Source organism: Prinia subflava, chromosome 11 (assembly GCF_021018805.1).
Source record: "Prinia subflava isolate CZ2003 ecotype Zambia chromosome 11, Cam_Psub_1.2, whole genome shotgun sequence".
Lineage (NCBI taxonomy): Eukaryota > Metazoa > Chordata > Aves > Passeriformes > Cisticolidae > Prinia > Prinia subflava.
The window spans coordinates 9153433-9172672 of NC_086257.1; the positions used below are offsets into that span (position 1 = coordinate 9153433).

General features: G+C 40.0%; 1 protein-coding gene across 6 annotated transcripts in view; it reads right to left on the reverse strand.

Annotated features, from left to right (window-relative positions):
* Positions 1–19240, reverse strand: part of DOCK10 (dedicator of cytokinesis 10) — a 147148-nt gene that overhangs the window by 24812 nt on the left and 103096 nt on the right. For 4 of the 6 annotated variants that reach the window (XM_063408202.1, XM_063408201.1, XM_063408203.1 and 1 more), the window contains exons 22-37: positions 18730–18816; positions 18069–18161; positions 15976–16094; positions 13166–13235; positions 10059–10172; positions 8907–8978; positions 8363–8509; positions 7242–7325; positions 4487–4583; positions 3893–3937; positions 3242–3417; positions 2998–3114; positions 1936–2047; positions 1099–1220; positions 899–1013; positions 666–732 (exon numbers count right to left, since the gene is read on the reverse strand). In XM_063408202.1, the coding sequence (XP_063264272.1) occupies positions 666–732; positions 899–1013; positions 1099–1220; positions 1936–2047; positions 2998–3114; positions 3242–3417; positions 3893–3937; positions 4487–4583; positions 7242–7325; positions 8363–8509; positions 8907–8978; positions 10059–10172; positions 13166–13235; positions 15976–16094; positions 18069–18161; positions 18730–18816 (1637 nt within the window). The remainder of the gene's footprint in view (positions 1–665; positions 733–898; positions 1014–1098; positions 1221–1935; positions 2048–2997; positions 3115–3241; positions 3418–3892; positions 3938–4486; positions 4584–7241; positions 7326–8362; positions 8510–8906; positions 8979–10058; positions 10173–13165; positions 13236–15975; positions 16095–18068; positions 18162–18729; positions 18817–19240) is intronic. The other 2 variants (XM_063408200.1, XM_063408199.1) reach the window with 2 other exon arrangements.

The following is a 19240-nucleotide window of genomic DNA, read 5'->3' on the forward strand; positions in this document are numbered from 1 at the left end:
CTCAATCAGACCCATGGATATGTACCTGCTAGTAGGCAAAAAAAATAGAATGCAGTAGTTCCCAGCCTTGGGACACATGAGGTGTGGCAGCATTTTGCACAATCATGTTCTCTTTCTCCACAGTTAAAGATTCCTGCCAGTGAGATGGCAAAGGCAAGACCTGGCTGCAAAAGCACTGCTTCTTCACCAGCTGAAGGTAAATAACTCACATTTCAACTACAAGATGGTGAGGAAATTCCCAAATGCTGCTGGATTCTGCAGTCATGCATAGATTGGACTGAGCAAACCACCCTGGGGATGTGAAAAGGAGGTCATCCTACATTAAGTGACTTTTCTTGTGGCTGGGAAGGTTTGAGGAGCTAAATATTTTTTGTCAAGGGAAGAGGAGAATCTCAACACCAAATAGGAAACTAATATCTAATCACTTTTAGGAGGAATACCCAAAACATTATGACCCTTGTTCATGGACATTACAACATCTTGGAGGCTATGTATCTTATTAATAATGTCTCATTATGACTTTGGAAGACTATAGCAAAATAATTTAAGATACAAGAGTTATCTCAGACTATTCCAATAGGTGGACAAACCCAAAGAGGAATTGCTTGCAGCAAGCACTTCAGCATATTCAACACAAAAATCAAACAACCACAAAGTAAACTTACTCTAAAATGCTGAAAAAGTCTGTTATTTCTGAGAAGGGTGCTCGCAACCAGTAGGAAATCAGTGCATCTAAGGGGAGACATTAAAATATATTATGTATCCATTACAGGGAATTAAAGTTAGCCCAAAGCCCATAAAATACACTGCTAATTATTCTAATTTAATGCTTACTTGGATTCAGCATTCACAGTATTTTACAGCAACATAAATTAAGCAGTGAGTGCACAGTTTTTACCTTCCGAGATGGTTTTCATGATGTGAAGGAAGCACATAAGAAGGCTTCTGGTTTCAGCTTGATCCAGCTTGTCAAAACGAAGGGTGGACCCAATCAAAGACAAGGGTCTCATGATCTGTTGAGGTGACAGCAAAGGGCCTCGTTAAGCACAGTGCTGGACTCCCACCTCTAGCAAGCGTTTTCAACATTTGCACATGTACCTTTTCACACGTGTCAGTTCTCTCACTGTTTTTTTCATTGGTACTTGGGTTAGATTCAAGACTTGCTAAGGAAGCTCTGGAGTCAGCATGGTTTGCTGCAGAGATAGCTATTGATGAAAAGGCTGTAAATGAAAGTCATAGCAAACATGCTAAACTAAAACATTTATGGATACAAAAACTAACAAAAAAAATGGAGAACTTAAAATGCGTCACATGCTGGATTGAGACAAGTGCTTTGAACTTTCAATAGCAAAGCTATTGATGGGTATGTTTAGTACTGAAAACATGCAACAAGTTGAAGTACAATGATTCAGTTTGCCATTTTTCATGGCATTAAAATGGCCTGTTGCATTCTGTAAGAACTGACCTAAAAACACAAAAATCAGTGGAAAGATGCCTGAATTCATTTCCCTGAATTTTGAAATGGGGTTTGGAAGTAGTGAACTAAGTAAGTTGTGTTGCTTCTCTTCCATTAAGCCTGGGAATACTAAGAATATTTGCCTCCATGAGACATCAGGAGTTTTCAGGAGAAACCTCGGAACTATTTTTAAGTCAGGCAGAGTCTACAAGAATGAACCCAGGCAAAGGGATTTCTTAGAGCCTGAATACTGGCATCATTCCAAAGCAGGAGAGTAAGTGAAGCAGTGGAAGTAGAACAGCTTCACAAGAGAAAGTCAATCCAAAGACACCCAAAAGGAAGAGAAACATTGCATACCATGTTTCCCTGGATATGTATAAAAAAGTTAATGATATCCTCTATGAATTCTAAGCAGAAAGCACAATGGATTGAGAAACACACAAATCTGTCTATGTGGCTGTTCAATCTGTCATTTGTACCTGCAATAGAGTTCAGAACATCTTTGGAAAAGGAGGTGTCCACAGAGTTTGCATGTTTCATTGCAGTCTGGCTCTGAAACCCTCCAGCTGTGCTCAGGTCATCCCTGGATCCCTGTATTTGAGAGAAACAGAACCAGCTCCTGTAGGTAGCATCACTCTTAGCTTGGATAATGACAGCACACCCAGGAGCCTTTTCTAAGACTCCAAGCTTGAGAACCTACTTGCAGTTGTTTGGATATGACAGCCTTAAAGGATTCAAGGCTTTCCATAATATACTGAAAAGTTACCTACAATATGAGACTCTCTGACAGTGGAAGCTCTAAAGGACTGGTCAGTTCTAACTAGTGCTTGTTTCTGAAACATTAACACAGCACTGGGAAAGGAACATTAATTGCCATTAGCAATGCTCAAAAGAAATGAGCTCATTTGCTGGAAGGACTGAAAGACACAACACCCCTGCAGAAATCTGCTTCTAGTTTTTAAAGCAGTATGGTTATAAGGTATCTTTTATGAAACAAACATATTCCTCCAGATGTTCACTTTATACAGGCATTTTCTGTGGCACTAAAGCTGTTTTATGATGTTTCTGTACCCCTTCCCTCCTTCAGTTACTTGTATGCATTCCCTCTGCCTCCTGGTATAGCCTATGGTCCCTCAGTTGTACCATCTTTGGGTACACAAAGTAATCCTGCACAGACTCTGTGGGCAGTGGGAGGTTTTCTTTACACCAGTGTGTCCCAGCCTCTTGCCTGAGGATACGTCCTCAGAGGCCAGCCCATGGCACAGGTACTGGACACATTGTCTGGGGCTCCAAATCTCTAACTCTGAATTTCCAGCCCTGGGACAGCAGCATCCTGTTCCAGACCCCTTTTTCCTTGACAGTACAGACTCTGTACGTGTTCTGCAAATTGAAACCATCAAAATTAAAGTTTGCAGATGCAAATGTACCAGCAATTTCAGAACTGCATTCTGCTACTTAATTGGTGACCACATAAACTTGGACCTCTTCCCACTGGGTCAGACTTTGATAATTTCAGTGCTCCAAAAAATCACATGAATTACCTGATTGGAAGTATTGATATTGAAGAGGAACATATCTTTCATGTAAATCCTTGGCATATTGTCCAAAAGCATTCCATAGAGTGGCATATACAGGTTTGCTATTTGTGCTTGTTTTGCCTAAAAAGAAAAGATACAACAAAATCCTCAAGAAACTAATAAATGCAAACCAGTGGCTAAGGAAGTTCCATGTATGTTCAGGCACTGAAGGAACAAGCAAATGGAAAAGAACAAAGAGTTTCCTTACTGGCTCTGCGTATCGATCATCAAACGAATGCTTGGCCATCAAGTTTTTCAGCACAGCCAAAGCCAAGTGCCTGATATCCTGGTCCTCTTGCAAGGCAAAGCCAACCTCCCTCAGCAGGACTCCAATTAGGAAATGCTTACGGCAAAATTCATTAGTCAGCGTGTACTCTGGAATGTCTTGGAACAGAAGAATGGACAAGAATGTTTAAATTAATATATAGGTTGCATTCATCTCCCCTTCCTCCCCCCTTTCATTTTCCAAGTGTTCAATCCATTGTTCACTCTTGATTTCCTGGTCTGACTGCCTCATTCTCCTCCTTCAATTCTCAGAATTAATTAATCTTATATTATTAACTCTTGAAATCATGACATTTTTACTATTTAATAATAAAAGATGATTTATATACACATTTCCACATGAGACTCTCAACACTTTGCTCATTAGACTATTGACCTTTTGGAGGCACGAAGTCCAAATTGTTGTTCCCATATCCTAAGCTAGAAGAGTTCTAAAACACAGAGGTCAAGAGCAATTCCACTTCTGAAAATGATAAATAACTTCTGTCTAAGATTTACCACAACGCATTGCATGCCAAAAGTGGCAGTGGTCAAAGTCAAATTCTGCTCCCTTATGCAGTCATATTGCTCATACCTGATGTTCGATACTCCTGTGCTGATTCTGAAGGCGTCACAGTGTCTTCATTTTTCATAAGCACAAGAAAATGGGCAAAAATAATGCACTTTTTAATTATTTGTAAAAAACCATTTGCTCGCTTTTCAATAAATTTGACTCATATATGAACTAAACAGCTTCTACTGTTAAGAGCCCTGAGTGTCAAAACTGAACTAATTTTTTTATGCTGAAAACTGAGGTAAAAAGGAGACAAGAGCCCATTGATTGAGCTTCTCCCCCTTCCTGCTGTACCTATTGAAATCCTTTCCTAGTTCACCACCTCCCAAGCTACTCCAGTAGCCTTAATGATTTAGTAAATCAGTCATCACAAAACTTCCAGTGAGAAGCTTCCACCTCCCACCCCCTCAGTGAGCTGCCAGAGGTTGCATTTATTTACAGGCACACTGAAATGATGTTATTTTTATCACACTGCTTAAGTACCACACCTGAAAAGCTGTTTGGGGCTTCTGAGCCTGACGTACAGACAGGGCTCTTGAGAGTTATTTATTGTCTGCTCTGTGACCCTCTCAACAATTCACTGTTGTACAGAAATCCTCCTGAGGGTGCCCTTACCAGGAATGTTTGAAGACCTTATGGGGAGGCATAGAGGGATAAAGTGCTCATGGTGACAGACTTCTTGGAGAAAGTCAAATTTGAACTGGTGTAAAGTCTGAAAATCACAACAGGCAATGGTTCAGTTCACATTAAAACAGGGCACATGGTGAGACAGAGCTCCACTACTACTAATCTCTACCTCAAACTTCACACTCACACTGAACAACGAAACCCTGGAGCTTGTTATGCCAAGCAGCACAAACAATAAACACGAGGTTTTCATCTCTGTCATCAGAAGAATTTGCCACAGACAAGCAAGCTTTTTGAATTTTTAAACTACAATTATTCATTGAAGATGTACTGATAAGCCTAAGCTTGATCCAAACTAAATATTTAAGGTATCCTCAAAGCTACACTGGGTCTTCTGATGACATATACTACAGCACTGCATCATAGGGAAGTTTCTTCTCCAGTCCACAGAAATTTTGAACCATCATAGTTATTATGACTTTTTTTTTTTTTAATAAAGTTTCAGCTGCACAGGTCACACCTAGAGCTTACTGACAGTAGTAAAAACTTCCTCTGTTGATGCCAATGAGTTCCACCTCCAAATGATTTGGTAATATATAGTTTTGTTATTATTTCTTTAATATCTCCCTTGAAAGAAGCCATACAGATCATTTTTGGAGCCTTGCACCTACCTCAAGAGTTTATCATTCCTTCTGTAATGATGGGACATTGAGATATAAAGGTAATACACCATTTCCAGCAGCACATTTTTATTTCCATCATCTCATCTCATTGTTCTCAGTGGCCAAAGCAGTGATTCTCAGTCATTCAGCAGCAGGGTTACTCTGAATGCCCTGACACTAGAAAGCACTTGTAGAAGTATTTCAATTTGCACTAAAATTGAATTGGAACATTTCTGCTGCCACCACCACGCTGGGATACCTGGAACATGCACTTTTCTGAGTCTACCAAGGAGGGGATGGTAAGGAATTTTCCCCTAAAATTTTTTTTTGCACTGTAGTAGCTCTTCAGGAATACAGCACGTTAGCTGGACATGCTAATGGCAAATGAAAAAGTGAAGCATCTGAAATGTGTTTCCCAAGAGGAACTGTGACATTTTGAGGGAGCACAGCAATGAACTGATTTCTAATGAGGTATTTCAACTTTTGAATAAATGTTTCTCAAAACTATATTTAAATGTCAAAATATGGAATACCATAAGGCATATTTCTGTGGAACAGAAATTATGTTGCTTCATCCAGAATTACAATAAATTCAAACTGCACTGCTACAGACTGATACACCACAAAATATTCAGAAAACAATATACTCTGTTAATTTTTCTGAAAAGACAGGTCAGACTGCAGTATCTTTTTTTTTGATACACAAATAATCCAGTTAAAGAGGCAAAAAAACACACAAAAAAGAAATCTTGCAGCACATTAAGAGGATCGACCCTTGCTTAGGCATTGGACTGAAATGAAAATGAAGCAAGGCCTCCCTCTCCTTGAGGTTAGAAATCTCTGATTTTACTTTGTGACTATTGTTTCCAAGTGCCACAAAGCCTGCTCCAGCTGCACATCTGTCACAGCTCCACCGTGAATCCGCTCCCACACACGCTGGCGGATGGATCTGGAGGGATGCTGGCAATGTTCACACACTCACTGCCAAGAAGGTGCTAAGTACTGCTCTGCACACTGATTAATCTCAGGCTTTTCCACTGACCATTAATGGGCTTTTTAAATCAACATCTGTTTCTGTGGTTGGATGTATTTAAAGAAGTTTGAAGTATGGAAACAGTTTTTGGATTGCATAATATTATTTACAGAATTACAGACTTCAGGCTATGACATTAATAACTGAGGGACTCCATTCTACAGCTGTTCCAGAGATGAAGTGAAAGACCTGAGTTCAGAATGGAGGTGGTTTTAGCAAAAAGCAAAGCAGACCTGGAATAATCTCATTCTTCAGCTACAAATGCACATATTACCAGTAAAGAATTATATAAAGGTAATGGACAAAAGCTTTGTGAGCTTTTTGGGGAAAGATGAATCATTCAAAGTGCGTATCTTGACTACATTGTGTTACTATATATGCTCACAAACTCTGGCATGGAAGACAAAAAGCCTGTGACTCATCCTGATGGACGAAGAGAAAAGGAGTCACGCTGAATAATTTGGGTACCTCTTGCTGTTTGAAATTTATTGTTCAAACCATACCAGTGACTATTGCAGGTATTATAGAAAAAAAAAGGCAGCATGGAATTTTCCTCATAGCCAGCACAAAATAATTTGGAGCAGATTTTCCCTCTTGCATCATCAGTGAGGTAAGGGCATGGCATCCACACAAAGTAAAGATGTTACAGTCTCACTTGAGTTTACACAATGATGATTTTCATATGCTCTTACTTTATTCTCCTCAAAGAAAATTACTGCCAACTGCTGATATTTATAGATGAGTGTACTTTCAAAGAATTAACGTTTAAGTTCAGTCTTTTGCATTATTTGGTCTGAATAGTCTGTGCAGAGTCTGTTCTTGCAGGTCTCACTGAGTAGTTGTTTGAACATGGCTATTTACTCCCAGAGAAGGGGGCACATGGATTAAACCCGGGAGGTTTTCATCCATATTTACTCTAAATGTTTTCACTAACTTGAGTTCTGAGCATGGTGAAGTCATGGAATCATAAATAGTTTCAATATAAAAATATTCTGCTAGTCAGTCCCTTTAGAAAAAACAGACACAAATAAATAAATCAGAGCCATACCTTGCTGTCTCCAGCTCCAAACATACTTATATAGTTGTTGACCATCCTGAACACAAATCCACGATCCATAAATGTAAAACAGCGCTAAGAAAGGGAGAAAAAAGAACTGCTATTTTATAGAAAAAAACCCAATACATGGCCTCAGCTACCTGGCTGATCACTTTATGTCACCTGTACACTGGAATCAAGTGCACAGATGAGGTAAGTCTTAGGCAGGTCAAGGAACATCAGGGACTTGGTGACTCTCCCTTGATTTTTATATTTATTTTCAGTAATAATGAATTAATCACACTTTTAATTTTCACTGCATCTGCAGCCTAAAGTCACCACCTCAGTGTGCAGTGCACTTGAGAAAGCTTCTCTAACAGCAGTCCCTCCTGCCTGGCAGCCCTGCATCCATCACTGGAGGGGGCAGTGATGGGGGTGAGCTGAGCACCTTCCTCAGGACAGGGACTGGAGAGGAACCAGTACAGCCACAATGCTCCCTGTCTGTGCTCTCTCTGGGACAGTGTGACACTGCATTGCTTTGTGATGAGGACACAGCTCCTCCTGACTGCTGGGGCTAAACATTGACAGAAGGTGTAAAAGTCTTCAGGGCCTTGGTTCTGCAGTTACTGACATGTTTTCCTTGCAGAGTCACCCTACAGGGTAGAGAATGCAACCTTGAATTCCCTTCTTCTCTGCAGTTCCTGACTCTGCAAAACTAGCAAAGCCTTCTGCTACACACATTCAGACATGATTCTTTGTTAATCCACCCACAGTCATTCAGAACTACAGCATTTAAAAGAAGAGTATCAGCTCAAGTCTAACTGAAGTCACATTCCTTATCAAATGTTTACCCATTTGAATATAATGTAAGAATCTGCAAAACTTGAAAACTTTGACTCTTTAAGAGCAAAGACAGAAATAATTAAAATTGCTTTAGAGCAGATTTACATGAAGCCTTTGCATCCTCAAAGACCAAAGGTCATAAAAAACTGAACAGTCACCACTGAACTTGGAAATTGAGCCATCATCCACTCAGAATTGGTTTTACTCCCTTTGACTAGACTCGACTAGTCTGGAGTTTGTATTAAATATGGGGAAATAAGTGCATGTGCTGTAATGACAGAACACCTCACCTTGAGAAATTTGGCAGTGCTGTAGTTTGCATTTCTGGTTTCCTCAAGAGCATCTTTGTACTTCCAAACAACATGGTCTGCTAAAATCATCACGAGTGTGTCCAGCTCAGTTTGAAATGATTCTGGAAACCTCCGAGTTCGAGAAACCTAAGCAGGGAATAGACCATCAGTTAAGAGTGCTGATATTGTACATCAAACCTTTAGGCCAAGAATAAAGAACAAACCACAGGCCATTCAACACAGAAGAAAAATATTCCTAGAGTTCCATGGATCCATTCTGAACACAAACCCCAAACAGAAGAATCTGGCCCATAAAAAAGTGGGAAATATGTCCTCAACCTATCATCAATCTATCTTTGTACAATCAAGAACAGGTTTGAGCCTAGTAGGTAATATAATGTTTTTGTAGGTCAACCAAATATTTTACCGAGTACAGGATTTATTTTATTGGCCAGTCAAGCAGTAAAGTTCAAGTATATTCAAGTGTATTTTCCAGGACTCTGCATTTTATATTTTCCCCAAGAGATTTTGTATAAAAACTTACCTTTATTTTATTTGTATCAACCAAGTGCTGAGCCATTGATTTTAAGATGACTGCAAAGAAGAACCAGGAATGCTGTTCAAAAGAAGGAAAAGAGTGAATGAATCATGATTACCTGATAAACACCTTGTGATGCATTCCCATTCCTTCCAGATGGACATCATGTAATGCACAGTGTTAAACACTGTGTGACAAATCAACTGAAAAATCTAAGTGCCATGCATCTGGATCATGTCTTTAAGAGAGGTGAAGCCATCCCAGGCATTTTGTCACTGTGGCTTTTTGCCACAAGGAGCCCCCAGGCACCATTCCTACAAACTTCCCTTTCCTACTGAGCACTGTCTTCATGGTTTGCTTGCAGGGAACTGGCAGAGAGGTGTGATGCAGAGAACCTCTGCCAGTTCCCTGATGCCTTGTGAGTTCCACCAGATGGGTAATTGGCACAGAATAAGATGGTACTTGAACAGAGTGGTTCTTCAAATACCATTTGAAATAGTGAACAGGTGCAATACAGATTAATATCTCAGGATATATGTGAAATAAATACACTCCAAAAGCTTATACATTGAAAAAAAAAAACCCAAACAGCCCCACAACAAACCCAACCACAAACACTTTTTTGTGGCCCAAGATTTCTGCAGGTTTTCTGCTTTTTTTCAGACTATTTTTTGCTAATAGCTCAATAAAGAAAATCAGAACTGGTTCATTTTAAACAGGTGGACACATTTTTGCCTCTGGGAGATCCTGGGCTGGAGTGGGTAGCTCTTGTACCATAACCCAGACGGTCAGAGACAGACCTTACAGATGTATGAATTTCATACAGATCAATATTTTCCCTGCATCTTCCAAGTTAAAAATTAAAACAAAGTCTCCTAAAAGTAATTGCCCACACCATACTGTGTAAGAATTAGGTCTCAGGTTCTGACTGAGCTGTAATCGACAGGAGGAATTTTATTATGCAAACCACAGCACCTTGAGACACATGTTATGCTGAGAACCTGCAGCAGCTCTGCTAAATCTGACTGTTGAATCGCTGCAGGATGCCATTTGCACAAATGTCACACAGGGAAAAGGAAGAGGAGAAAGAGATAAGTGAAATTCAGGCAGAAAATCAGTAGTAAAACTACAAATGTGCTAATTCAAGCTATCATTCACCTTTAAAACCTGTTTCACAGTCACTTGTTCATTTGACTTCAGCAGACCAGTCACATTCCTGGACAGCTCCTCGTGGACAGTTCTTTCATCAAATGATTTGGTTCTGAACACGTACTGAAGAAGAAAGACAAAATGAAAATTTTCAAAATGTGCATTGAAACAAACACAAAAAAGCCTCAGTAGGAGATGATAAATTATTTGTGTGCTGCTAACAGCTGACAATCTTTCTGCCAAAAGATCTTGACTGAACAATCCATTCACATTAAGTTTAATTTCCAGTAATGGCACAACACTGCTCCCCTACAAAACCTCAGTTTTAAACACAGCTTCCTGTTGATTTTAGTTTAATGTGAATCAAGAGGAAATTCTGCTTCAAGTCAGCACTATGATTTACTTTTCAATAGCTGATAGGATCCTGCCACCTCCAAACTGCCTTTCAGGCCATTTCACCTGGGAAGAAAAAAAAAAGCAGGCAGAGGAAGTGTGGAGGGTTTTCTGCCCACCTAGTCCAGGTCACCTTTCACCTGCTCCTTCCTTCCAGTGACAACAGCTATCCATTCTTCATCCTGAAAGGTATAGAGCACCCACTGCAGCTGACTGATGGGCAAAACTCTACCCCTTGTACAAACTGAGCCCTCAGGGGGGCAATTTACCTACCAAGCTGCTAGGAACTCATAAACCTACCATGAGTATTCAGCAATTTAAGGTAATAATTTGGTACCACTGCACCTTCACTAAAGCAAGAGCTCTGACAGGGCATCAGTTGGGATCAAAAAGCTTTTCAATAGAACCAGGTTGGTAAAAGAAACAAATATCTCTTGAAAACACGTTATTAATAGTCAGCTTTGTTTCCACAGCAGATGCCATAAGCTGCAGTTTGGCACTTCTGGGTCCAGTTATTTAAGTCAGTGTAATTTCATACTATTGCTGCATTGTGAGTCACAATTCTCAACTTACTTATTCCCAAAACAGCATTTCTAAAGTAGGTATTTGTTTCCTTACAGCTGGAAAACAAAGAGATTACCAGTTACTGGGTTTTGACTGGTGCTGGAAATGAGAAAACAGACCAAGTGGATTTATGGCGTGACTTAATGATCACTGGTAGTTTCAAAGATTATTAGCTGGTCATGTTGTAGATATCTACTGCATTTCTTAGAAATTATTGAGTAGAAGAGGTTTTAATAGCCATTTAATTACCTACATTTACATGTTACATAGGTTATTTATTTTGGAGCCTGCAGAGCCCTGCTGGACCTCAGCAGAACTCTTCTGTGCTTAAATTGGGGTACTTGAGACTAAAATGGAACTACTCAGAGGCTGAGGTGCATGACCTGTAAACACATACATTCATAAAGTAGGAAAGTAAATCCATGCCATGCAGATATCAATCAGCAGTTGTCAACACTGAAATTAATATGTTTTCCCATTTAGCAGCCTAACTCCTGTCATGTTTTCATATCTCTACCCATGCACATGCTAAAGGCTCCAGTTCATTGGGAATAGATTTGCTTTCATTTTATTTCCAAAGCGAAACACCTCCCTCAGGCTTATGTCACAAGTACTACTCATCATCCACAAATGAAATGTACTTTATAAGAGCCACTTGTTGCAGAGTGAAGCAGGATGTCATTACAGACAGCACTCCACACAATTGCTTGTCTCTCATAGTTTCTTTCCATGACTGTGGGGGATCTCTCATCGCTAACATGATCTCCATTAGTTCTGTCACCACTGACCAGAGCAAGGCAAGAGACAAAGTGATGGCAATATCTCCTTCAACTCTTTGAATACCCTTCAATTCTCCTCTATTCTGCTCTTCGAAATACACAGATAAGGCAGCAAACATAACACTCAACGGTATTACAATTCTCCCTCTCCACTGCAATTAAAAGAGAGGGAAAACAACAAAGGCAAGGGAAGGGAATAATAAGTGTAACACCCTTAATGGGGTTCACTTGTCTGTGGATTTTTCTGTCCATGTCACTGACTGCAGTGAATTTGTGCTTCTGCTTAAAAACACTGCTTCATAGAACTCTCAGCTTATAAAGCTGTTAGCTGACTGTATTGAAGATGAGATAGTTGCTGGCCAACAGCATTATTCATATTCATTTAATGGATGTCCAGCTGATAGAGATGACAAGGAGATCATCTTTAAAGAGGTCACTCCTTTGTTTCTTTAAGTAATACTACAGATTGTCCAGAAGCAAACTCCATACACAGTACCTACCCACATATATTCCAGTCTTCAAACAATAAAGGATTAAAAAAGGCTGAAGAAATAGCAAAAAGTCACAGAATCTGAATTCCACAGATAAGAAAAGAATTTATGTAGAACAGCACATGCAAAAACAAGGGATCTTGAGACTAAAATAATGATTTTATAATCAGAGGTTTAGTTACAAAGCTATAGCTTCCTAAGAGACATGAAGCCATCTGGCAACCATGAAGAGCACCCAGAAATACCTTGTTCATAAGAATTGCTACTTGTGGATCCTTTTCAAGGGACTGAAAGGAAAGGGATTCAAAGGGATTCCCTTGCCTGTACCTGTATAACAAAGATGGGCAGATATTTTGCAGTGATAAATCTCATCACAGTCAAGGGGAGTGCTGCAGACTGCAAGCAGCATCAGATGTCCCTCACTGGTATCTATCCAGCTGGAGTTTCATGACCTTTCATGTTATGTCCCCCTTCCCTTCTCTCAAACCCTACACAGTGGGAAATTCTTGGTTTAGCATCATTTCACAGACTGACCCTAGCCCTACCCTCCTAAAAGCTCTGTGGTAGTACATTTTGCACCAGGTTTTTGGTTCTAAAATAAGTTCTAGTTATCAGCTGAATGCACTGCAGCTTCTCCCTCCTGTGCTTGCTCAGCTTGGTGTTGTATGGATAAAAAAGCTGCAGCAGCACAGACCTGAGCAGCTGCTTGTTCTCAACAGAAGAGTTTTAAACTTTTGTAACCAGAGTCTCTCAGTGGCAGAAAGTTATGATGCAAATGCAGAAAAAGCTACAAACAAGTACAACTAAGAGTAAACAGGAAAAACCCCACAAAACCACCAAACTCAAGCCATCTTTCCACAAAATATCAACATTCCAGCAGTGGCCATACCGTCACGTAAGAATTGATGCAGTTGTCTAGTTGTTCTTCATGGCACTTGGCAACAATGTTGGTAAGAACTCTGTAAGATAAAAGAAGAACAAAAATTATTTTGTGTCTTAAGGCAGAGAAAGTCTACCTGATAGTCACTCTGCCTTGTTCTGTGAGCTCACGTAAAACAGAGCATGAGGGATGTGATCCAAATGATGAATAATGTGCATTATCTGTCCACTGGGAAAAGCCAGTCATTTCTTGGGCTTTCCACGTGCTTGGATTGTGCTGTTATATATGCATTTGTTTAACATTGCACCCAGTGTCAAGGATAGTAACTGTACTGTCACCACAACAAGAGAAAATATTAACTAATTGAACTTCGGGCAGGCCTTGGATACTTAGGGATAACAAAAATCAGAATACTTTCATGAAACAGAGAGGCAAAAGCACTTTTCTCCAGGAATGCTACTTGCTAAGGTCTCTCAGGTCTTTGTAATTGTGCAAATGCCCTGATGCTTTGGTTAGGCTGGCACAGCTCCTCCAAGACCAGCACAAGGCTGGGCTGCAGCCCGAGCAGGTCCCTGTGCAGCACTGCCTGCTCACGCCCTTGGGCTCAGCCCCTGCACGGTGCCCACAGTGCTGCACAGAAGAGACAGCCTGGACTCTTGGACAGACCTCAGACAAGCTTGGGGATCAGCAACAGGGGAGAAAATTGCCTGGATCACACCAGCACTCACTCTCAAAACCTGAGCTCTTACAAACAGCAGGAAACTGAGAATTTAACTATGTGAAACTCAGAATTGCAGCAAAGTTTGCTCTTCGATTTGTTCGTGGATCATCTTTGTTTGAGATCATCCTGTTCCAGAAAACACAAATCTAGGCAAGAAGGCTTCAACTTGACCATATTCTTTCCTTTTGATTGTTAGGAGCTCATTTTTCCAGGATACCTAATATAGAAAAGACTCTGCAATTTTATAATCTTATTTTTACATTAAAGAATTCAGGGATAGGGATAGTAACAGTATGACTAAAATAGATTAATAATATGCCTGACTGTGGTCCACATGCAAGTACTCTTTTTGACTAGCTTGGTGATTTGAGTGACTTCTGCCAATTCCTATTGTTGGATCCAAAAGCTTTTTAAGTCCCTTAAGTATTTTTGATATATCTCATTTCTTGCTGTTAGTAGGAGAATTAAAACTTGTAGCAAAACACAAAAGATAGGACAGAATTAGTTGTGCCCATTCTTATCTTTTAACCTTCATTCTGATTTGAGACTGAAATGAGTTCTGGCAAAAATGTGACAGAGAAATGATGACACGACTGGGCCCCCAGACAAGTAAATAACCATGAGTATAAAAGGAATAATGTTTTCTCCACAACACATGAGCCAATCCATGCTCTCATTCTGTTGTTGCTTTTAGTGAGTTCAACACAAGCTGCTTCAAGCTATTCAGAACAAAACACAGTGTGTATATATAGGACATGTCAATGAATGACACACACACATCAGACATGCATATTCCCATTGGCAGCAGTTCTGCCAGCACAAAAGACAAGACATCACACATGCAAGAAAAACACTGAGAATCCTTCTTTTTGTCCTTTTTTTTTTTCCTGGTTAGGTGTGTGTATAGTTAAAATTTGAAGCATGGAAAAAAATGACATCCTTCCATTTTTCCATCTAATCACTAAAACTGTATTTTTACCAGCTGAATCTTCTACAGCCTTTTTCCAGTCAGTTAACTGATGCTGAAATTCTACCCTGGGATCCAATTCATCATATTCTCTAGGCTTAACATCAGTTGATTTGCTGGCCACAAAGATGTCCCCAACAAATTCTGCTGGCCTCTCCTCCTTTAAAAACAGTGGGCAGTGATGAAATCACACATACTTAGGAGGAAAGCATCTTTTAATCCTAGTGCCTAGCTGTGGTAAAACTGGACTTGGCCCTGAAAAATGCCATGATCCTTTGATAAAGCATATTGAAATTCTAGCTTTGGAGGGCTAAAATGGGGAACTCTGCTTCCAGGTTCCTTTAAGTTTCCCTAAATAATTCTTCTTCAGGAACGAATTCTGAAGCACAATCTCTGCAAGGAAAGAAAGAATACTGACAGCAGATCAGTCTAACAGGGTTAGAGAGGACAGTTGTAATTTTTTCCTACTAGCAGTATTGTAGTCCCCATGTTTAGCTGCTGGAGGAGGTACAACAAAAACACCACTATGGCCACAAGTAAATGCAACACAACTTTCTGCCCTCCTGCAGAGACCAACAATAATAATCTCGCCAGTATTTTTTTTGTGCTGCTCTGATTAACAGCATCAATAAAGACAATTTCATTATGTGAGGGGTGAGAGACTCAGCAAATCATTGCAGTTGTTTGCCTGCTCTCTGGAAAATGCTTCTATTGCTTTTCAGTTATTGCTGATATATTCTAATTAAAAATGCCCCTGAACGGTGTGACCTGGTTGTTTCACTCTGCACTGGATGCAGCAAGATGCTGATCTCTTCCTGTGCTGAACTCCACATCCTCAGAACCAAACATAAAAGCTGAAACCCAGCTTTGTCAGGAAGCTCTCAGCTGCTCAGGAATGAGACCTTCCCTAGGATTGCCTCAGGGCAGGCAGACATGTCCCCCATGGTCCATGATTCCCAGCCACATGATACCAACACTCTTCCAGGTGTTATTTGCAGAGCCCAGTGCTAAGGGGAAGCAGCATTCTCACCTGCTGAAGTCTAAATGTCACAGAGCAGCTATAAGAGGACTGACATCTGCATTTGTGCTCCTGAGTGAATTCTGCACATCACACAGGAGTTATCCAGGTACCTGGTCACAGCTGTTGTAACTTCATCATCACTGTTTTGCACCAGAACCCTGAAGAGCTGGTTCAGGACTACAGGAAGAAAATTCATAATCACATGGATCTTCTCAATCCTCAACAAATTCTGTGAAGGAGGTAAGAAAGAAAGAGAGACTTTCAATACAAGCAATGAAAGCTGACAGGTGCCATGCTTTTGCTGCTTCAGCAGTTAAAATGCAGTGCAGCCACTGGTGTAGCAGCAGGAGGAAAACAGGTCAGCTAAGTAGAGAACTGGTTCCCCTTGAAGCCTGTTTTAAATATCACCATCAGCACAACTATAGGTATTGCCCAAATTTCAGAATTCCAGTATTTTGTGCTACACTGACTTAAGGGCCAAAAAAAGGGAGAGAAACCCAAACCAATTTCACTAAAGATACTATCTAAGGGCAATAAAATAAGTCAATTATTTTCAAAATATGCATTTTCTAGTATTTTTAGGAAAACTTTTTTTTTAATGCAGAGATCTGATAAACTCAGCTTGTTGTGGCTAAAAGATTTTTATTAAAAGCACAATGATAAAAATTCCTATTAACACACTAACCTGACATTTTATTATTGTCTCTAATCAAGAAAGGTATTGAGCTTTTAATAAAAAACAAACTCCTTTCAGTTTCTCCTAAGTTTTTTATTTCAGGTTTTTCCAAATCATTCCAGAACTTCTAACAAAGGTAATAGCAATTTATAAATAAAAGCAAAATACCTTGGGGAGGATTACTTAAGTCTCTGGTTATAATGCATAGTTGATTCCTTGTTGCATACAACATTGTCTCTGTTTTTTAATAAATTCACTGGAATATTTTTAAAAGGTAAACTACAAACAGCAGATAAAGAATGGTGCAATTCTGGTGGTTTAGACAACCAGCTTACTGTCTAGAAAGTTGTAAAAGCTTTTATGGATTCCTAAACTTTGCCCACTATGCCCAATGGTTTTCCAAAAATTAATTAAGGACTTCATTCTGTAGAGGTATGACCTCTAAATAACACTGATGTTTTGATTTGTGAACACATACATTAATAATTTCTTTAAATCAAGACAGTACTTGAAAACAAAGCCACTCTTTTCAGGTCTGCATGTAGACCTACATCTGCAGACAAAAGTAGTGGCCATCCTTATGGATTTGTCCAGAGAAGTCCCATGATTTATTGGAACTTATTTTTTGCTTATTAAACATAAAATCTCTTCCTAATTAGCTTGTACCTGATTAAGGTAAACTCATGCAGGAAAATATTACCAGTGAAGGAAAGGGTGAAAGCACCTACATGGTGGTAACATCTAAACCCCCAAATATCTGCTGGATTTTACAGAGTGCTAAAAGGAAATATAATAAATATCTTATGTTTGATCTTTCAGTCAGTTCAGAAATGGAACAGAGTCACATCTGCCTTCAGCATTCTTGCTTATCTGTCAATGTTCCACAAGCACAGTACACAGCAAGAACTCTGGATTTCAGCACTCTTGAACAGATAAAGAATTAGGGCCTTACGTTTACCTGCTGCTCCTCTAATTTGCTTGTCATACTCCTCACAGTTTTTGACCTCTGCAGGCACATTTAATGCAGCCCTTGCTTCATCTTTGCAGATGTTCTTCCTGGTTTCAGAACTTGACAAGCATCAAGCCCCCTTGATTTATACACACCAAATACCCTGAGCAGTCCTTTGAATAGCATCCAGGTTTTAGGAGGAGGTAAGGATAGAAGTTATTTAAGGCAAGAGAGGATTATCAGGAATACTGCAGCTCTACAGGCTGCAGCTCCCTTCCCCAGACATTACTGGAGCAACATTCCTTATCCCCTAAGGGGATCTGAGCTTGGGCACAGGCTGGATTAGCAGAGCTGCTGGGGCAGATGCAGCCCTGCCCTAGATGAGGAGGGATGGGAGGCAGCTGCTGACCAGCAGTGCATCTGTCACACGCAGTCCCTCTGACTGGAGCTGTCACAGCCCCTCTGCCTCCTGGCAAACCTGAGCCATGGCTGGAGCTCTGCAGTGGGGCAGGAGCTGAGAGAAAGCCCTAAGAACTGCTGTGTAGGACAATTTGTGTTACTTTAGCAGGTTACTTTACCTTACAGGAATTGATAAAGTCTGAGGTAGGAGTCTGAGACAGATCCTTTTCCCTTTCCTGGCACTGATGGAAAAAGTTATTCAGGTATGGATCCTAAAACAGGAAACAGTCTCATTAATGTATATTATAGATGATTGGAATTTAGTGCCAGAAACTGGTTACAGCAGTGACCCGTGACACCCATGAACACACTTGGTCCTCACCATCTTATACTGGAGTCACAGAAAGAAAATCAATTTATTGAGTCCAACCCACTGGCCAGCACAGCTTGCTAAATTCCAGGTGCCTTGACAAATCCTTTTTCACTGTTGTGTGATTAATTTTTTCCTCACAACCTAAGGGGTTTCAAAGGCCAGATTCTCTTTTCTTCCTGATACTTATAATTTATTTTCTTGCTGTTTAAACTGATACTCCAATTTTCCTATTGGTATAATCCAATTATACCAATTTTCCTATTGGTATAATCTTAAACAATTTTTTTCCTTGAATTGTGTATTCTTAAAGTATGTATTCCATCATTCCATACTTGCCCTTCTGAGCTGAAATAATCTTTAAATGTTATAGAAACAAATTCATGCATGCTATTAAAACCCCTTTCAGACATTCCCTGACCCTTTCTGTGTGTAAGCAGGTCCCAGAGCTAAGAGCAATGTTGGCTTACCTGAGTATTTACTGTTGATACAACGAAAGTAGAGACTTTGAAAAGTGGTTTCCCACTGTCTACCCATTTTATATCACTGCCGAACTGCTGTTAAAAACAAAACAAAACAAAATTTCCACCTTTTTCGTACTTATTCAAGTTTGCATCAGATTTTAAGTGCACAGCTTTGCACATGAGTGTGCATGAACTGCACTGGCTGCTGTGCTTTCACAAACACCATGACTGCAACACAAACCCACTTTCAGCATGAGACCACTGCCACCATTCAAGGGACCGGATCCTGCCCCACCCTGTCCTCATGACAATAGCAAAACAAACACAAGGAGGCAGAAATAATCCAAGCTGGACTGCATCAGCAGGAAAATATGATCTCACATCACAAAACTGGAGAATGAATCATGACTGGATCACATCAGCTGGAGAATGAATGTCATATGGCCTGAGTTTGTGAAAATAGTTCTTTTTGACCACTGATTCACATTTTGAAGAGCTACAACACTGTAGAATACAT